A 20850-nucleotide genomic window follows, 5' to 3' on the forward strand; every position below is an offset into this window, starting at 1 on the left:
AATTATGCATAATACCACAACCAATATCAGCATCTGTTATTAATTATAAAATACAAAAGCAGATTACTCTGATATAATGAACCTTCATCTCTGCTGGAATTCTGTCCAAAGAAATGTTTCATAACTGACAATGCTAGCTGGCTATTTGATAAATACATGAAAAAACTTAAAAATAATCCAGGCCATCAAATTCGCCTATGCACAACAGCGTGGCTTCTTTCAATCTTCAAATTCATGGAACTGCAATGGGGGTCTGGCCCAACCGCTGGGGAGCAGGTAAACCCTGATCCAGAGGGAAAGGCTGCGCTCCCCAGAGGTGAACAGGGCACCCCGAGATGGTGAGAGCCTGCGTTCTCTGAGCAGGTGGAAGGGCCACAGGAATCCCCAGGGCGGCAGACTGAAGCCACAGCTGGGGCTCGCCACACCCCCAGGTGGGGGTAAACAAACTGCGCCTGACGCCCGCCCCGAGCAGAGCTGTACACCCCTCGCCAGGCAGAGGGGCTGTGCGCCTGCTAGAAAACCCTCCTACCCACTGCCGGGTCAGGGTAGCAGGAGCAGGGAGATGGTGTAGGCTGATGCATGTGGTGGACATCAGCCTGAACTGGCTAGCAAGTTGGAAACTCCCACAGCGAGTAGGATTTGGGGGTGAAATATTGAAATCAGAGGACATGCAACAACTCAGCCCTTTTTCACATTCCCCTTGCCTGGCCCCGTCAGGGAACCAGGTGTTTGCAAGACATGGCAGACACCAGGCCCTGGTCAAGGATCTTGCCTTGCCCTGTCTGCATGGTCAGGAGCAGGCTTGAGCGGACATGCACCTCAGCGGCAGTACCCCATGGGACACTGCAGCCCCACACCACACCGGTCCTGGACTGCTCCCATTCTCTAGCCCTGAGAGCAGTGCACAAATGTGCGGGTGGCCCTGGGAGCAGTGGCCAGGAAAGTTCGCCGACCCTGGGTCACAAGCAGCCCTGGGTGCCAGCTGGCAGACAGAACCCCTCTGGCACAACCGGCTGCAGTTGATCTGGCAGTGCACCTCGGCCCCAGGAGAGGGAAGGAGCTCCTGAGAGGCAGTGGAGACACCAGCCTCGTAAGTACACACTCCAGAGAGAGGAGGCCTGGAGCTGGAGAGAGACCCGTTTGCGGAGCAGCCTTGGACTCCAAAAGGGCAGATAAGAATGAATGGGAGGTCTGGGCGTGGATTTGTATTTCAGACTTTTTGGGAACAAAGAGATTTCTGTGTTTTGCATAGGAGAATGGCTTAGAGCAGAGGAGCTCCCCAGCCCCCCCAAACTGGGCACCTTGTTAATAAAAACCTTTTTCTTTCCCCACCAATTATTGTGTTATGCTTATGTACAGTGGCAGGTGGCTGAATCCATTTTGCCCAGTAACAGAACAAGCAATTATAGACATAATGAAAGTAAAGTATCCATTGTAAATATTACTAGTGGAAGTAATTAGAAAAGCTGCCCTGGCTGGTATAGCTCAGTGGATTGAACACTGGCCTGTGAACCAGAGTCACCAGTTTGATTCCCAGTCAGGGCACATGCCTGGGTCACAGGCCAGGTCTCCAGTAGGGGGCCCATGAGAGGCAACCACACATTGATGTTTCTCTCCCTCTCTTTCTCTTTCCCTTCCCTCTCTCTAAAACTAAATTAAAAATGTTTTGTAAAAAACATAATTAGGATAAGCTAGTAAAACTGAATTATAATTTTATAAGAAAATTTTATTAAGTATTTTACTGCATGCTTTTCAGTTAAATGAAGTAAAACTGAAGTAAACACTTTGTGGGAATATCTGGAAAATTGATTCATGTTTGCCATTCTCATGGTCAGTATTAGTTATAATAATATTATCAGTATTAGTCACTGAGGAAAGTAGAAATTATTATATATGTAGTCCAAGAATTTCCTATATTATATTGACTTGCTATTCCTAAAAACTAACAAATGAATTAAGTTTATAGTAGGAAAGTTCATAGCTTTCAATTCACACGTTTATCCTTGTGTCTGTACTGTAATCATCTGTTCTTTTAACACCCAGTGGTTAGTTATAATGTGTTTGAATATTAACAATTATGCCTGCATTTAATATTATCTTAGAAATATTAAGCATTGTTTCTATTTTACAGAATGGACAGGACTTTTAACTGGTGCACTTGTTGGCTGGCCAACCCCACTACAGACACCAGCTAATATTCAGCTTTCGCCCAGAACACAAGATACAGTATAATCACTGAGGAACTCAATATACACTGCCTTTACATTCTTTTATATTCAAAGGCAAAATGGTACTTAACGCAGTATGTTTAAAATGACAATACCCATTCAAAATGCTTCTTAGTACTCTGAGGCATGACTAAAAGAATTTTGATGATCTTTTACAATAAATGACCTGAATTATTCATCTGTTTCAACAATTTTTGTTATGGATTGAATTATATCCCTCCAAATATATATATTGAGGTCCTAAGATCTACTAACTCAGAATCTGATCTTATTTAGAAGGAGAGTTGTTACAGATACTATCAGTTACGATGAGGACATACTGAAGAACAATGAGTGACTAGTGTCCTTATAAAAAGAGAAACGTGGGGACAGACACAAACAAGAGGAACACCATATGAAGATGAAGGCAGAGATCCGGGTGATGCTTCTTTAAGTCAAGGAACATCAATACAGCGGGCCACCAGAAGTTGAGGGAGAGGCACAGAAAGGTTCTTCCTCACATTCCTCAGAAGGAACCCACCTTGGGGATACCTGGATTTCAGATTTACAGCCTCAGCAATGTGAGACCATACATATCTATATTGCAGGACATGGCAGCAACCCATTTCGTGGCCCTTTGTTACAGTAGCCGTAGGAAACTAACACAATTCTGAATGTCTTAAAAAATACCTGGCCCTCTTCCCTGTGCATGCCTTCAGAGTCCAAAGCGCTCTATTTTGGATAACCTTAAATGTGGCAAAGACTTGTCCTCTGAGATGATTTTTTTAACAGCTCAAAATTACTCTAAGACACAAATTTAACGGATCATTTGTGCAAGTAACGCAGCGGTGTTTTTCAAATTAGTTAATTTACACTGTAAATTAATGAAGCTGATTCCTGTGCGTCTCTATAGCTGACTTTGGCAGACAGCCTAAAAAATATTTGCAACAATATTAGTATTTCTAGAAAAAATATTTAAACAGCTAAGGTCACCATCCTGAAATATATAAAAAGGCATGTTTTATAAATCCTGATGTGTTTTGTTTTACAGCTTCATTCTTTATAGATATACTGTGTGTGTGTATGATGTCATGAATGCATCTGTTGGGCCAGAGGTTTGCAACAGTGCTTTATGGTAGCCATGGACTTGACTGGAGATATATCTGGGACATGATTCGGCCCCTCAGCCTGAGCGGCTTCCCTTCTACCTTGAGCTTCACCTTAGATCAAGACTGAAATAAAAGTTTCTGTAATGATAGAAATGTCTCGTCTGCATTGTCTAGCACAGGAGCAGCTAATCCTGAGAGGTTGTTTTTAAGCACTTGAAATATGGCTAGTGCAACCAAGGAAATACAATATTTATTTTATTTAATTTTAATTTATATAGCCGCAAGTAGCTATTGGCTTCTATACTAGATGGTGTGGTTCTAGATTTTAATTTGACAATAGAATTTTGTTGCTAAAAATTTTGAAAATCGCCACTAAAAATGAAGTGATAGGAAAACTTCTGCTAACAAAGAATAGTTGATGATTCTAATAAATTCTTCCAGAAAACACAAATATGCAAGTTCCTTAGGCAAGGGACAATTGATCTTCTTTCCAGTGAGCATCTAACCCCATTAAAACAGCTAACTAAACTCACATCACTGATACTAGCCAGCAGGGGGAAGTGAAGAGTAAAGCCAGTATTTTCTCCGAGAAGTGGGATTTTCCCCCCTGCATGTTTTAGTCTACGTGGAAGCCCCGCACCGTATTCTGCTCAGGAACTCCAAACTGCGCTCACATCCATCCAGAGTCAGCTACACACTCTGCTTGTGTCTGATTTCAAAGGACCCCCAGGACGGGACAAGAGAACTTGATTCTTAACACATTTTAAAATCCAATTAATTCTAAAACCTAGTCTTACCCAATTTCCTTTGTTAAAATGTGATCAGTGTTCAGATTGTTATATTAATTTTTACCTTTATCCTGTTTCTCCACATAGCAGAGAATAATTTTACGGGCCTTTATATTTAGACAGAAGAGGAAAATTTCAATGACATGTTGTTGATTCTTTACTTGTCATTATAAGAAAATTTTATCCACGATAAATTAATCGCACATGGCCTTACCTCTTGATAAAGGTCACTGAGATCTTCCTGGTGGGCCTGTTTGGAACATCCTGGGAATTCCCTAACACAACAGGAATCCGGGGGCCACTCCATCTCCGTCATTTCCAGCCAGTCAGTGAAATACACCACTCCACAGCACTTGAACTGCAAAAGACTGACTAGTCAGGCTCAGAAACTGCAAAAATATTTTTCTTAGTTTATAGGAGATTAAACCTTAGATTTCTTACATTTTTATAGCCAGAGCTTCCCCTATTTCTGTCACCACCAAATGACATGTGTACATTCTATGTTGGTGACAGAACTGTAGCAAAGGATCATAATGGAACAATTCTGAACAACGATGCCCATAACACATGAAAAGAGATCCTGACTGAGTCTCACTCCCACCTAAGTATAGGATCCTCTACAAGCGATCACACAGCATCAGAATTTATGTAACAACTAGCAAAACAGGGCTCAAGTCTTATATTTATCATTAAGCCTTCAGGCACTAACGGGTTGTTGATCACTCTCTCTATATATACCTAGTTACCAGTTTAATTGCTTAGTAAATTCAAATATTATAAGTTTCTGTAATCTCTGTAGAAAGATGTGTGGACCAAAGCCCCCATTACAAAGATTACCAGCATTGGGATTCATTAACCAGAATAATTTCCAAAAATTTTTGAGATGTATAAATAAGTTTAGCCAATAAATTTTATTCAACCAAATAAGATTCTTGAAGTAAATCATCATATTCTAACACCTTACTCTCAGAAGAAATGATGTTCCTTTAGCTTAAATAAAGCTAGATTTAAGAAAAACTATTTTGTCTTTTCTTTTTGCCTCATTTCACCAAGGATTAGCAAAGACTTTCTCTTGCCAAGGTTTAGATACCTGGCTTATGGGCATATGTAGATTAGGTTCAGAATAACTAACTACGACAATGGTCTGCCCTCGGGTGGGACAGGGGTTGCTCTTCGTACAGTGGAGCTTCAGGGCTGTGGGCCGTCTCTGAGGACTCTGCCAAGAGTGACTGGCCGTGCGCATCACAGAGCCCAACAGATCGGTCTGCGCCCTGGACTGACACTGTGTCACAAAGTACCACAGTCCACCCTTTCAAAATCCAACTCCCCCTTTGAGGATTCTGAATTTCCCATGTAAAATAAAACAAGGGAAATACTAAAAATGATTTTACATGTTTTAATTTGCCTAAATATCTAATTTTTAAAAGCAAAAATCACCATAAGAGTTATAAATGATGAATTACTAAACACTATGAGTAATACTGAAATTTTAAGAAACTTTAAACATATTTTTAGTGATTTCATTTTAAAGCCTTGTTCTAAAAGCCATGAACATATCACAGGCATCAAAAATTAAGTCAAACATAATCTGATACCATAATCTCATATTTTATGCTACTGAGATTCTATAACAATCATATGTATTAAAAAGATTTTACTTTCTAAAAGTCATAAACTACTATGTTTCCAAGTCAGTCTTTTAAAATCCTTGCACTCAGAGAAGACTTACCTCTCTCATTTCCTAATGACATGTGTTTTCCTGCGGTGATGGCAGAAGAATAGTTCTTGGAAAATTCTAACCCCATCCACAATAGAACAGCCCATTCATCTGGCCTTGTCAGGAAATGAGGTGCTCCACAGAAATGACATTTTCCAAATAACTTAAGCATATCACATTCAGTGCCAAGCATTTTTTTATTTTAATGAGTCACTGAGATATTTTTTTCTTTTTACATACTTGCTTTTCATCGTTAACAAAAGATACTGAATGGAAACTTTTCCTGGTAACTCCCTTAAGCAAACCCATTGTGATGTCATGCGTGGAGGTGCTCTGCGTCTCCCTGGAGTTCTCTTGCCTCCTTTAAAATCCCGTCGTGAGATCGGGCACTCTTGCCAATAATGCATCAAGTTCAAGAAAATACCGTCACGACTGAACATGTAAAGAAACTGAGGCTCTGACGGGTCAAGTAACTTGCCAAGATCATAGACCAGTGGGTGGCAGAGCCTAGTTATTCCAAAGCCTGTTCGCCAACCACTATGTTAAATAAACACAGTTTTAAAAGGAAGGTTTTCTTTTTTTTTTTTAAAGGTATTAAATAAACATCACCAGGGCCTAAGTGAGTGTCCACCAAGTTGAGGGACATGCGCAGAACAGCACTGAATGAGGAGTCAGGCCACAGGGGCCTGACAAGGTTGCTTACATTTATTGTGTAAGAGGGGTGTTGTGGGCTGACCTGTATGCCGCCCATAGTTCATGTTGAAGTTCTCATTCCCAATGTGACCATATTTGAAGCCAGTTCCTTTACAGAGGTAATTAAATTAAGGTCATTAGGGTGGGCCCTAATCCTGTATCACTGATGTCCTTATAAAGAGAGGAAATTTAAACTCAGACACACAGAGGGAAGCCAACAAGAAGACACAGAGAGAAGACAGCTATCTATAAGCCCAGGAGAGAGGCCTCCAAAGAAACCAACCTGCACACCTTGATGTCAGGTTCTGAGCCCCCAGAACTGTGAGACAATACATTTCTGTTGGTTAAGCCACACAGTCTGTGGTACAACATCACAGCCCTAGAAAACTAGTACAAAGGGTTTTTTAAAACTCTTTCAGGATACCCAGAAGTCTTCTCCACCACCTCCTTGGGGGTAAAATAGGCCTATGACATGGAGGATGAAATTAAGCGTGCAACAATCTGAAAATATGGGTGTTATCATTTGCAATGCTTGTACATTCTCTGCGTAGGTGAAGCTCCTCTTCCTACCATTAGGGGGGAGAAAAAAACCCACTTTGTTTTTTAACTTGGATTGTCATGGTCTACACCACAAACTCCAGGAAACAAAGAGCTCTGGGCAGCTTCACCCAGGGCAGCAGCTGAACATAGCTTTCTATAAATTCCTGATGCTTTACTTACTTTCCTTGCATGTTGTTTTTAGTACAAACGAACAGTAAACAAGCGAAGTCAGGAAGCATTTGAATAAATAGGAAATCTGTGTTACAAAGATAATTTTCACCATCTCAACAACTGTAGCACAAAGGGCCAGATTTGGAGATTATCCTGTACTTGAACCTCTGCCCATATCCAAGCCAGAGAAACTGAGCAGAGGGCTGGTTATCTGTTGTGGAAGGCACTGACTCGCAAATGCTTTGTGGCCCAGCTCTCAATAAAATTAAAGGAAATGGACATACTTGGTCATCTGGAAATGTCACTCCGATCACAAGGAAACTGCTTGGGAGAGAAGCTTGGAATGAAGCAAGATCAATGATTAACTTCAAGTCTCCAGATTTTAAACATCTAAATATAGTCCCCATTTGAGAAGATGATGGGTGTAGTGTTATATGAAAGTCAGGTAAGAAAAGCTAAAAGCACCTTATACTTTGTAATGTTATTGTTAAAAACCATAAACTAAATAAGATGAAACTTATTTAATCTTCTCAAAAACTCAAGGGGGTATTTTATTGTCTCCACTGTACAGGTGAGACTGGGCCTTCAGGAAGTTAAGTGAAACAGTAAGCAGCAGAGCCAGAATTTTCTGATTGGAAAGCTCACGCCTTTAATGATGCATTGGCTCCTAATTCTCAAATGAGAATGATCATATTAAAATTTTAAATGTTTAAAATACAACTAGCTCACTCTGGCAGGGTAGCTCAGTTGGTCAGAACACCGTCCATATGCCAAGGTTGTGGGTTCAATACCCAGTCAGGGCACATACAAGAATCAACCAATTAATGCATAAATAAGTGGAACAATACATCAATGTCTCTCTCTCTCTAAAAAAAAAATCAATAAATTAAAAAAAACCATTTAAACAGTTTAAAATACAAATAGCTCTCAAAGTAATGAAAAATTACCTATTCAAATAAGATTTGGATATTTATTAACTTCTTATGAAAAGGAAACTTCACAGTAGCTTAGTAAAAAGGATTTAAAAACCTCTAAACTATATGTGAATCATGTGAAAAGTAGAGGAAACGGTATCCATGAGAAGAAAAGCAGAGCCTGAAGCTCTGTAAGGTATTTCAAGATAAAGAATTACACCACTGGTAACTGAGTCACAGGCCTCACTTTTCAGCACAGAGAAAGTGACCAAAGCCAAAGCTCTGATTAGAAAGCTCATGCCTTTAATGATGTTTTGGCTCCTAATTCTCAAATGAGAATGATCATATTAAAATTTGATCATGTTTTGAACATGTAAAATTCTGAACATGTTTTGAAAGTGTGCCATTTATTCTATACCCTTTACCTCAGAAACTGTAGCATTTACCTCTCTCTGAAAAAAATTCCAAGCGTGAGTGAGCCACCGGTATCTAGGTAAGCCATAATTTGTCATCCTCGCTTTCAAAGTGACCATGTCTGACCACTGTACTGGAACCTGAAGATAAAAAACAAAATATCAACAGCTGTTAACACACAAAAACACACACCCAGTGACACATACATCCACATATTCACAAACTCAGTCACTCGCAGCCTCACACACGTACTCACACACACTTGGGATGTGTTGTAATTGACAAATGCTTTGTATCTGTTTGTGGCCTCAGTTAACTCGGAGTTACTAAATACTTATTGAACAATCTCTACATGTAGATTTTTGTACTAAATGACGAGGTATTTAATGCTAATATCGAGCTCAAGGAAATCACAAAACATGTAAACTATGTATTCCACAGATACACAAGAAAAGCTCCTTGAAACAAACAATCCCTGCAGAGAAATGTCCTTCAATTTCATTTCATAAAGTTGTTGTTTAAGTGACTGTAGATTATGGAACTAAAAAAAAGGAGAGGAATCAAGAAGAGAAAGAGCACAACTGACGCGTCACTCTGGAATAAGTTTGTAAACACCTTTTCAAAATTTGGATTTTAGAAGCATGTTAGAATTGTACAAAAATTAGTTCTGAAATTAAAATATTGTTTGTGTTTCTATTCTCAAGTCACCTAGCACCGTGCCCCTTCACAGAACGTTTGATCATAACAGAGCTCCAAGCACACATCACAACAGCTGGCGAGAAATCCAGCGAGCGCAGCACTCTAGGTCTCACCAGCAGTGCACGGGAGAAGCTGACGCACACCGATCCCTGGTCTCACGGCACAGGCAGCATTAAAGGAACTCTGGGGAGACTGGACAGGCCCCCACATCTGATCTATGGAGTAACACAGACCAGGCACAGACAAGCAAGCTGGACGCTAACTCAAGAATTGGATTATTGGGAAATCTTATTTTTAAAAATAGTGTATCAATAGGAGTAGTTAAAAAATTCCTGACCACAGAAATTTTTCATTTTTTCCTAAAAATTAACTAATTTTCTCTTTTGTTCCTTGAAAATACACAGTACAAGAGACAACATCCCACACTTGGACACACAACTCTGTTCCTACACAACGGGCTGACTGGTAGACTTAGTGTTCACATGGTTTCAACAAAGCTCCAGGAACTAGCCAAAGTTCAAACTACTCACTATAAATTATTATTACCACCTATCTTATTGAGCATAAAACACATGAAAGTGAGATAAATTCTCTAGAAATTTATAATCTGACAAAATATCCTAGATTTTTTTGAGAGAAGAAATAATGAATAAGAGGTGACTATGTATAAACAACAGAAATAATGGGGAAACCAGACTGTCTGATGTCAAATCTTTTGGTTATTAGAACAGTCTTATTTTAGATTTTATTTTCCAAAATAAATACAAGTTGTGTCTCCCTTTTGACCACAATCAATCTGAGACCAAATATGTCAAGAAACAGAGAAGATCACTGATGTTCTGGCACAAAATACTGCGATCGGGCCATAAAGGAAAACACACATTTATTGGCTGCTTGCATGAAACAGCTAAGAGCACAGAGCCATCTATGCAAAGGCTGCGTTCTGCACAATTTGGCAGCTAATAAACTTTAATGGCACTTTTCACTCACACTGCTGTTAGTGCAAAAGCAATAAAAAAAATCTGTCAAATTTTTTTTTTTTCTAATGGACTACTTTCCATATTTTACTTTTAAAGGGGCCTTGCCCTATCCCGGTGACTTAATGGGGAAGATTTACGCAAGCAAAAACAGTGACGTAAGCCATCTGCCGAGAGGAGAGTGTGCACCGTCCAGTACCACTGGGATACTTAGAAGACACTTGCAAATGGCCCCTTAACAGGATGGACGACAGTGTCTAAACAAGTACAAATTCCTTCCCATCACCTCAAGCTTCTTAGAATTCTATTAGAATCAAAACTTTCCAGTGCAATACCTTAAATTAATTCATTTCAAACTTGTTTTAACTTAGGAGATTTACCAAATACTCGCATGACAGAAACACCAGGGAAACCCTTTAAAAATCCATAGAAAGTAAACTCATTTCTAAAAACCTGGTAATTATCAAAAAGAACACAATCAAAAGCAAAGGTGAGGGGATCAATAATTAATTATACAATTTACTATTTCTTGCTTGAATGTCAAGGAGATACATGTATTTTTTAAAAATAGAAAAAATTAAGGGACCATCTCTCTTTACCAATAAAACAGTAACTGAACCCCTAGAAATAACTAATTTTTCACTCTCCTATATATGCAAAGTTTCTAGGGTATGAAGTGAAAATAGGATTCTCAAAGACAGAAAGAATATTCCAATTTAATAGGATATTTTGTTTTGAAGGAAGTTATTAAGTTTATATTCAACTGCTTAGAACCTGCCCCAATTTCTCAATTTTTAATAGAGAAATAAGTAACTATAAATCTCTCTTCTAACTGAGAGCTGCCACACATTAGAAGCATACGGGTGGGGGTACACTTCAGAGGGCTTCTGGGAGGGGTGCAGACTGTGGCAGTGCCAAAGCATCATTTACGTACAAACTGGAGGAGGCAGAGAACCCACTCGTCTGCAATTACCACTTAGTATTCAAAACAGTGTCACAGTAGAGTAGCAGATTCACCATAAAATCTTTAATAACTGCATCAGTACCATAAACAACTTCAATTTTCTTACACAGCTGCCGCAATGCTCTCTGAAAATAATCTCCCTCTCTGCTCTTAAATTTTAGAGTTGAAAACTCACCTGGGGAAATGGTCATAAATGCACATGCCCAGGCCCTCTGCCGCTTCTCCCTCTGCCTTTCCCTCTATTCCAATTTCACGGATCTGGCCTAGAGCCCTACAACGCATGTTTTTAAGAATCACTCTGGGTGACTGCTGCTGGACAGTCCAAGGACTGCATGTTGGAAAGTGCTGCCTTATTGAAATAGAATTACTCTATGATGCTTGCAGTGGGAACATTTGGCCTTCCATCATGAGAACAGCCAGCAAGCACAGATACACAGAAGTGCTCAACCTCATGGTGAGAAACCCACCAATTTCTACCACTAAAGTGAATAAACATTAAATAAGTAATAGTGCCTATTGTAAGCAAGAGTGAAGTATAAATGGTAAATCAAACATGGCTGCTCAAACCTCATGACTGAAAAACCCTTGTTGTCATCCATTCTAACATAACTGTAAAATTTGGTCCCACAGTTTCAACTGCAAATATGAAAGAGAAAAGAGCTGAAGAGCTGTTTTCATGTAGCCAAGCACCAAACGGTAAGAGTGTTTCTAAACTGGGATAAACACACAGCAACTCTTTAAATATGCTTCCTAAAGTGGAAGCTGGTCCAGCTTGCTGCAAACAGGAGACCACTTCCTAGTCATGGAGCAGAGCTTTTTTTGTTGTTTTTAATAAGGCTTTAAGGCAGACTGTCAAGCTTTCTCAAATCTCGTTGCAAATATGAATCTTTCCTATTACATAATCTAAGTTGGTAAAACTGTTTTATAACATATGTTATTTTTAGTCTATTATATCCATGTTTAAGCAATCTGTGAAGTTAAAGACATATATCATAGTATACCAAATGAAATTTTACAAATTATGGTTTGGAACTATGCTTTAGACACAGAAAAGAAAATGTTACTTTTCAGAAGTATGGGGACTATACGTAGTTAGGTAGTATAAACATCCAAATTAACAATCATGTGCCTAAATTACTCCAAAGGGCCTGATTTATATGGCTGAATTGGATATTGTTTCCGATTGTGATTGTAGCCCATTTTGAACTTACCATAATTTCCTGCTCATATGTCCAAACACCACAAGCCAGTTCTACACAGAAAATGACAAGTAAACTTCCAAAGTACTGTAGAAAAATAGAAAATTAACACTGTTAGGATAGAATCAAAGTAATAAGGTCATCTGAGACTAACTATTACTCAGTGTTGTTTATCCAATGAACAAGAAAACAGGCACAGATTTGGGAAGCTCCCTTAGGAATAGATGGGTAAAATTTCAGCAAATTTAGAGTCATCTGTAGCCAACATTTAACACTCACCTAAGTGGACCATGTGGATAGTGCTCTGTTTATCAAATACTTTCATAATTAATTCATTCAAAAACCTTGTGAAATAAATAGGACTACCTCACTTTACTAATGACAAAATTAATGCAAAAAGTAGACCATGTGAATTGCTCAAGACTGTGCATAGTACATTTTGGAGGGCTAGCCCACTGAGCCACTCTCTCCATGCTGTAACTTGTCACCTCTCCAGTTGTGCAGCTAACTTTGCAGAAGGAAGCAGAACCAGTGTGAGAGAGAATGGGCTCTCCCCAAGTCTCTTCACTAATTCCAGCAGAAAGAAAACAGTGCCACTGCTCTCGAATCTTCCACTCTGCTTACGGTGTGGGGTAACGAAGACAGTCTTGCGTAGTGATGATTACTGATTATTTCCCTTCACTGGAAGGACAATCCAGTAACAGCATGAACTTTGCGTTCCTCATCACAAAACCGATGTTCCAAAAGTATATGTTATATAAAAGAATAAATGAAAACAAAGCAGAGTGCTAGGACAGCAAGGTACCGGAAGCTGCCGGGGGCCGGGTGACTGGGCAAGACCTCTTTATATGAAGGTAATTCTTAAGGTGAGTGAGTATTGACAAGCAGAAGGTGATGCTGTGAAGATTTGTGCAAAAGCAACCCAGGCAGAGGAAATAGCAAAAGCAAGGCCACCTTTCAGGGTGAGCTAGTTAGTTAAGATCTCAGTGGTACCTGGAATGCCAAAGGGTGGGAAGGATACAAGGGGTGCCAGTAGGTGATGTTGAGAGGTACAAAGGGCCAGATCCTTGTGGCCTGTAGAAAGGATTCTGCATTTAATTCTAAGTGTAATCGAAATCTATTAGCAGGTGACATGATCTGATGTACATTATAAAAATATAATTCTGGCTATTTTGTGAAAAATGACATGTAGAAAAAGTAAGGGTGTGATCAGCCTTAAGGGAGAAACTAAATACAAGATTGGTGAACTAAAATGGTAACGGGAAAATGAAAAAAGAATGGACTGATTTAGGACTGGGAGCCACCAAGACTAGAACTTTGAATTTCTTTCCTCATAGTTTTTGCCACAAAAGTGGAGGGGAAATAAAACAATATAGAAAATTGAGCTGATTTTCTATTACTGTCATGATATATCCCTTATGATTTAAAAATATAAATTACTGCTATTAGTTTTAATTTGCTTCTTTCATATAAAAAATGAAGAATAATAGCAGCATAACCTCTTAGACAATAATGGGGACTAAAAATAATTGGTTCAAAAGATAAAGTAGTATTTTCTTAAGAGGAAGCACTTTTACTTTCAGCATATGTGATACTTGTAGTCAGTTTCCTTTTCCAAGTGCTGCCTTACTTTACAGATTTTAGCCTTGAAGCGATGATTAGAACAACTTTCGTGAATACCGTATCCCAAGTCAGTTTTTCTCCACACTCTCTTTAATGCTCTCCTTAAAAGATTTCTAGACATGAACAATACTGTACTTGCAGCCTTCATCACAAAGAGATCCAGTGTTCAAAAATTACATGCTAACTCAATAGCAAAGAGTGAGACTCCAGAGAAAATTACACTGTGGGATAAAGTAGTCCCAGCTTTTCCTCAGTTTCATTTTCCATGTTTTCAGTTACCTGTAAGCAACTGTGGTCCAAAACTGTTAAATGAAAAATCCCAGAACTAAACTATTCGTAAGTTTTAAGCCGTGCACCATTCCGTGCAGCATGATGAAATCCCGGGCCATCCTATTCCACCTCAGCCGATACAAAATCGTCCCTTTGCCCAGCATGTCCATGCTGTACCTGTTCCTGGCGTCAGTCGCTTAGTAGCCACCTGGGGTACCGTAGTGACTGTTGTGGCACTGCAGTGCTTGTGTTCAAGTCACCCTTCTTTTACCTCAGAAAAGCCCCCAAGCGTAAGCATAGTGATGCTGGCAACTCAGATATGCCATAAAGAAGTTGTAATGTGCTTCTTTTGGTGAAAAGGTGAAAATTCTCAACTTAATTGCTCTATTTTATTAGTTATTGTCGTGAATCTCTTACTGTGCTTAATTTAGCAATTAAGCTTTATCACTGGTATGTATGTATGTAGAGAAAAAAACATGGTGCATATATGTGGTTTGGTACTATCATGGTTTCAGGTATCCACGGGGGAGGGGGGCTTATCCACAGGTAAGGGGGGCTACTCTACCTTTGCTGCCTCAGATCCCTCACTCAGTCTTTTCAAAATTGATGTCTGGTTACAGTGAAAACCAAAGCAGCCCTGAAAAGGCAAGAAATTTCTAAAGATAAAAAATGAAAATGGGTGAGAATTACGGGTATGTGTTGTTGGTAGAAATAGGATGTACCTGGAGGTTGCCTTGGGGATTACCATGCAGATTCCTGGATTAACTTTATATCCTTTTAAATGCTATTTGAGTTATCTCTCTCCTTCCTGGCCTCAGAGTCACTGAGGAGCTTAAGACGTCTGCTCTACACCAGCAGAAAGGCCCCCAGCACAGGGCCCAGGGTAAGTCCCCAGATGTATGCCATGCATGCCACATCTGAGTAACTCAAGCTTATGGATCCAAACAACAGTGTAATAACTATGGCACAACATACATAAAAAGCATAGTCATTATTAAGCACCTTTGACTTCTTAAAGTGAGCTTTACAGCAGGCTACTGCAACCCGAACTGAACCACCCCCAAGGTGCATATGTAAAGCATATGTATTTAAAACAATCTCTCATTACAAACTCAAAACTTTGGGAAAACTAAAATGATTGTATCTTTCTGATTTCCAGTGTTCTCATTTGATGTAGTTTTTCCTATATAAAACAATTATTCTGTTTTTATTCCACTTACAGTCAGGGGCACAGATTTATTTGGCCTTGAGAACAAATTAAATCTAAAATTTAATTCAGATAAAATATATTTTTGCAAATGATGCTGCAGCTTCATGATCAGTTGTCTCTGCTTTGTTGTCACTACATTAGCCTCAAACATCCAGTCCTCCAATTCCAAGGGAAACTTTAAATGTCAAATCCATCCTTAATATAACATACATAGATCAGCTGCATTTACACGTACATTTTCTTCTTCAGTGAGCTGAGTCCTAGACAAAGTCATCCTCATGTTGATTATTGCACGAAGAGTCACTGCCATTATTTAGTTCAAGGGCTGGATCTGAGTAAGGCATCTATAAAGCACGGTATTCATCCACAGTTTCAATAAAATAAAACTTGCAAACCTGACCGGCATGGCTCAGTTGGTTGAACATCATCCTCCAAAGCGAAAGGTCATTGATTCGATTCCCAGTCAGGGCACACGCCTGGATCGCAGGCTGCTCCCAGGTTGGGTTGTGTACTAGAGGCAACCAATCACTATTTCTCTCCCTCTCTTTCCCTCTCTCTAAAAATAAATAAATATTTTTTAAAAACTACCAAAGAAAAGAATTGAGCAATAGCTCCCGCTGAGCTTTGTTAAGGTTGGAAGTGTACATGAAAATCACATTTCACATTTCACTACAAAACCATCTGTTCTCCTCAACAGCACTGGGAACATGAATATAGACTCGTGGATCCTGCAATGGTCTCTCATGCTTCTTACTTTCTCAGTGTGCGCAGCTTCATGAGATGACCTGTACCAACCCCATTTGCAGAGCTATTCACTTCTCTCTCCTCCTTGAGCGATATCCTTCTGTAGAATGATGGAAAGAGCTCTGAATTTGGAGTCAGAAGACTGAAGTTCAAATATAGCTCTGAAATACACTCTGTGGCCTTTTGGCAAAGTTATTAAACTGCCCTGACATCAGTTTCCTTGTCTGTATAATGAAGATAAAAAATAAAGTCTGCTTTACTGTTATTAAGGTTGATTTGATATATGGGAAAGTAATTTGAAAAATGTTTAATTTCACATTTGTAAAGCATTATGCAAATGCTATGCAGAATTAGTTTGTGGAATACAATCCAATATTGACTTGTCCTTTCCTCCTGGGCATTGCCTTCATTCTCTGCAGTGTGCCACAGCCTCTTGCTCATCACTGTCTCCCAGTATTTCACCTCTTGTCCTTTACTGTTTTCCATCCTTCCGTGTATCAGGGTTTCTCTGTCTGCTGCACATCAATCCTTGGAGGCTTCGGCTTTTAAACCAGCAGCTCCCTCCCCCACCAGTCACGGTGCTCACTTAACCATCAGACTGACTACCAGAGATCTTGTCCTTGAACATTATTTCCTCCCCAGTGCCTAAGCAGTACCTGTCACAGCACAGGTATTCAACAAATGCTGGTGGAAATAAGGATCAGCTTACCAACTGAAAAAACCAATTTCAGATTTCCTTGAGTTTTTCTGAACTCAGAGTTTCTTGTTATCATTTGACTTAACCTTAACTTCTGCTTACACATTTCTATTTTAAATATTGCCTCTCAGTTTTACTATGTGTCTTTTATGTGGATTATACTACGATAATTTTGTATGCCTTTAATCATTTAAGACAATCTACATAGCTAAAGAAAAGAACCAATATACAGACTCTCCCCATCTTTCCTGGGTTACTACTATTAACTACACATTTTAAACAAGGACTGGGAAAATGTGTGTTTATACAAGGAAACAGCACACAATTATTTGCACTATAAACTATTTTTTTGCTTTAAATATTATTCAATACAGAGTTCCTTAAAATATCTAAGTTCTTCTACTGAAATTAAACTAAAATCTGTGTTCTACAAATAAGTTTTACCCCAAACATAATGTTCATGAAAAAAATCATCAAGTAAGGCAAGTTGATAATACGAAACGGCTCCAAAACGATGCAACCAGTGTTTTGTTTTGTTTTCACCAAATCTCTCAAGCTGAGAATAAATACCTCCCGTTAAAAATGAGTGCCTTCACTGGGTTAGATAACAGAAGATTAGATAAAACATTTTATTTGAAATTGCTTTGTTGACTTTTTTTAACTCCACAAATGGGTGAACATGGGCCCTGAAGTAAAATCGACCTGGCTTCAGACTCTGCCTCCATTACATACTAACTGAATGACCTTGAACAAACCACTAAGCCTCATTTCATGTCAAGTGTAAAGTGAGAATGTTAACATTTCCTTGCAGTGCAGTGTTAAGGATTCAATCAGTAAAGTGCTGTCTCACACTAAGCGCTACCTAAATGGTAACCATTAGTAACCAGATGATGGTATCTGCTAAAATACAAGCTCCATGAGGACAAGAGATCATCATGTTTTAAATACTTAACATACCGCCGGACATAGAGCACATACTCAGTGCACATTCCCTGACTAGATGTAATCGGGATTGGAGGTGTGAGTAAAACTCTTCAGCTCCTCCTATTAGTGTCACTCCCAGTAAAGGATATCGAATCCCTCAAGTAAAATCCCTGTCCAGTGCGAATACAGCTGGTATTTTTCAAAACATCTTTATTAGGAAATGAAAGCAAGAAGGGTGTGAAGGGTGAGGAATCCAATTTCTTTTATTAAAATACTGAAACCAGTTTGTCTGTTATTTTAAACTAAGTCAACCACAGAATGGCAAGAATGGTGAAGGTGACCGGTCCCTTGTCCACTGCAAGTATTTGAAGAGGCAAAGAAGGGCATAAAACTCCACTTTCCTATTTAAGCCCCTGGTGACTTGTAGGTAAATTCATCCTCCAATAGAAATAAAGGGAATTCATCCCCCTTATTAAATGTTTTATCTCATTATATGTGTACAGACAATATAGTAAAATCTCAAGGAAGTCCTTCCTTAAAGAAATATTAATTTATTAAAATGATTGGTTTCCCTGACGGCCCACCCCCAGAACTTCCCAATGAAGAAAGCAGATTAAACACACGCCGTTATTCCTTCGCCCCTTGAAACGTCAGTAGCACAACAACAAAGAGCCATTTTAAAAGGTATAAACCCAGAGATAAAGGAAAAGGAGACAACAACAAGTGTATTTTGGAAGCACAAAGAACATGAAAGAGTAGCAAACTGTTCAGCAGCCCCTCAAAAGCTGAATGAATGCTTAACCAGTAGTGGCAGAACTTGGTAACAACCTAATTCCCACTACAGATCCCCCAAATGCTCAGGTATTGGCAAGCCGCAGATGCTTCTGGAAGCAGATGAAGGTACAGCTGAAAAGAGGATGACTTGAAAACCTGTTTAGGAAGAAGTTAGAACCCTCAAGTCCCTTCCCCACACTACATAGCTGGGTGACTGCCCATGCCCCGCAACACAGAAGTGGGAAGAGTCGTGTTTGTGTGGAAACAGTAAAACAGAGTCTCTGGACCGGGGCACAAGGTACAGTAGAGGATAAAGTACAGTACTGGAAACAGATAACTGAAGTTCAAATTCACATACCTTTTCCACAAAAGTTCAAAACTCAAATTAAATCAAAACAGCATTGCATTTCTCAATAAAATACTGGAAGCTACAGAACGGTGGTAGAGATTCTTTAAAATCCTGAGGAAAAATTGATTTCTAACCTATAGTTCCACAGACATCAATATTAATGCATTAGGGTATCTAAAGACCTTCTTACATATGCAAGATTTAAAATAAAATTTTATCTCCTATATTTGCTTTTTCAGGAAACTACTGAAAGATATGTCCCTAAAACGAGAGACCAAATGAAGAGGACAATGACTTTGATTCCAGGAAACATGGGACCTAAAATAAGAGGGAAGCAAGGGAAATCCCAGAATGGTCATGTGATAGGCAGTTAGGAATGAGCGGAGCAAGGAAGATAGGCCAGGTACAGAAGGTCACCAGGGCAGAAAGCCCTAGGTGCCTAGCAACAGGCAAAACTGGGAAAACAGAACCTTGCCCCCAAGGTAACCTTTCCTCCCCTGGCCTAATACTGGTCACGCAATTTAGACCCCCCTGACCTTTCATCACCTTTCATATTGCTGGTCATGCAGCTCCGACCCTCCCCGGACCTTTCCTCCCCTGTTACGTCTACCAGTCCTTCAGTAAACCCCCTTGGAGGAGGAACATTGGGCTGAAGAGTGTCCTCAGGCAACTCCCATGAGAAACTTTGCAAGACCACTCCCTTACACATTAACCCCTCAAGATAACATGTAAGCCTCAGTTGTGTTTCAGCTCCAGCACAGAAAAGCAGCAAAACCAGACAAGTGGTGCCAAGGCTGATGTCAGGACCAGAAGTCAGGACCAGCTTCACTGACTAATGACCCCCCTGCCCTGGCACCAACCAACCAATGGAGACCAAGATCCTGGAAAGACACACCTGGAAAGCTGATGAACATTCTATTGGGATTCTCCCCTGAGACCTGCAGAAAAATACCCTCAAGATAGAGGACCCATTATGACTCCTTTGGCTTTCCCCATCTCCTCCCCCCACTCTCCATGTCCTTGTCCCTCTCTCCCTCCTAAGCTCTAAGGGCCCTTCTTTTGCCTCTGTAACTTGTTCCCTGAGCCATTTCTTCTACAGCTCACTTCAACCTCTGTGACTTTCTAAATAAATTCTCTTATAGTTTGAGTCTTGGCTCTAGATTCTTTCTTTCCTCGAATTCAAAATTCAGAGGTTGCTGAACAAAGGTCCAGGCACCAGTAACATTCTGGTGCCATTTCTCTGCCAAGAGTAATAAAGGAACAGTCCAAGAGAACAGCAGCTTCAGCAGGTCTAGAACGTTCTGAAAGAGATAGCTCTTTGAAAAATCACCCAAAAAATGCCCAAAATATTTGAAAATATAAGGCAGAAACTAACACCAGGTAAGTTTGGAGTTGAATTAGACAGAAATTCATAGAAAACAGGAGCTTTAGTAATTCCAAGAAAAACAAAGTATTATTCCAGAAAGGAAAAGTATATCCAGTCCTTTACCTGGCCCGGCTATGAAAAGCATTTACACAGTCATGGTCATGGAAACACTGATTTAATCAAAATTATGTCATGTTGTGTGGAGGTGAAATAGGACGTATGTCTGGGGGCGGGGGGAATGAAGGCAGGGAAGAGGGTCAGTTCTTCATCTTCCATAAGAAGTCAATGCAGAGACCTTAAAACTGAAAGCTAAAGGAATGAGAAAAGTTACATAAATATGTGATTTAGAAGGAATCTGATAAAACAAAAGTTGTAAGTGGTTGTCTCTTGGGAGTGGGAATGGTAGGGGTGAAGGGCAACTATTGCTCCTAATAAGCCTTTTAGAGTGAAATTAACTCTAAATTATGTGTATGGAGCACTCTGATAAAAGTAAAAGCAAAA

The 20850-nt window shown here is 39.6% G+C and overlaps 1 protein-coding gene across 1 annotated transcript in view; it reads right to left on the minus strand.

Annotated features, from left to right (window-relative positions):
• Positions 1-20850, minus strand: part of TSPAN12 (tetraspanin 12) — a 72886-nt gene that overhangs the window by 15240 nt on the left and 36796 nt on the right. Inside the window, exons 6-8 of the mRNA XM_024555161.4 lie at positions 12405-12479; positions 8586-8693; positions 4319-4462 (exon numbers count right to left, since the gene is read on the minus strand). Coding sequence (XP_024410929.1) covers positions 4319-4462; positions 8586-8693; positions 12405-12479 — 327 coding nt within the window. The remainder of the gene's footprint in view (positions 1-4318; positions 4463-8585; positions 8694-12404; positions 12480-20850) is intronic.

This window comes from Desmodus rotundus, chromosome 6 (genome assembly GCF_022682495.2).
Source record: "Desmodus rotundus isolate HL8 chromosome 6, HLdesRot8A.1, whole genome shotgun sequence".
Taxonomy (NCBI): domain Eukaryota; kingdom Metazoa; phylum Chordata; class Mammalia; order Chiroptera; family Phyllostomidae; genus Desmodus; species Desmodus rotundus.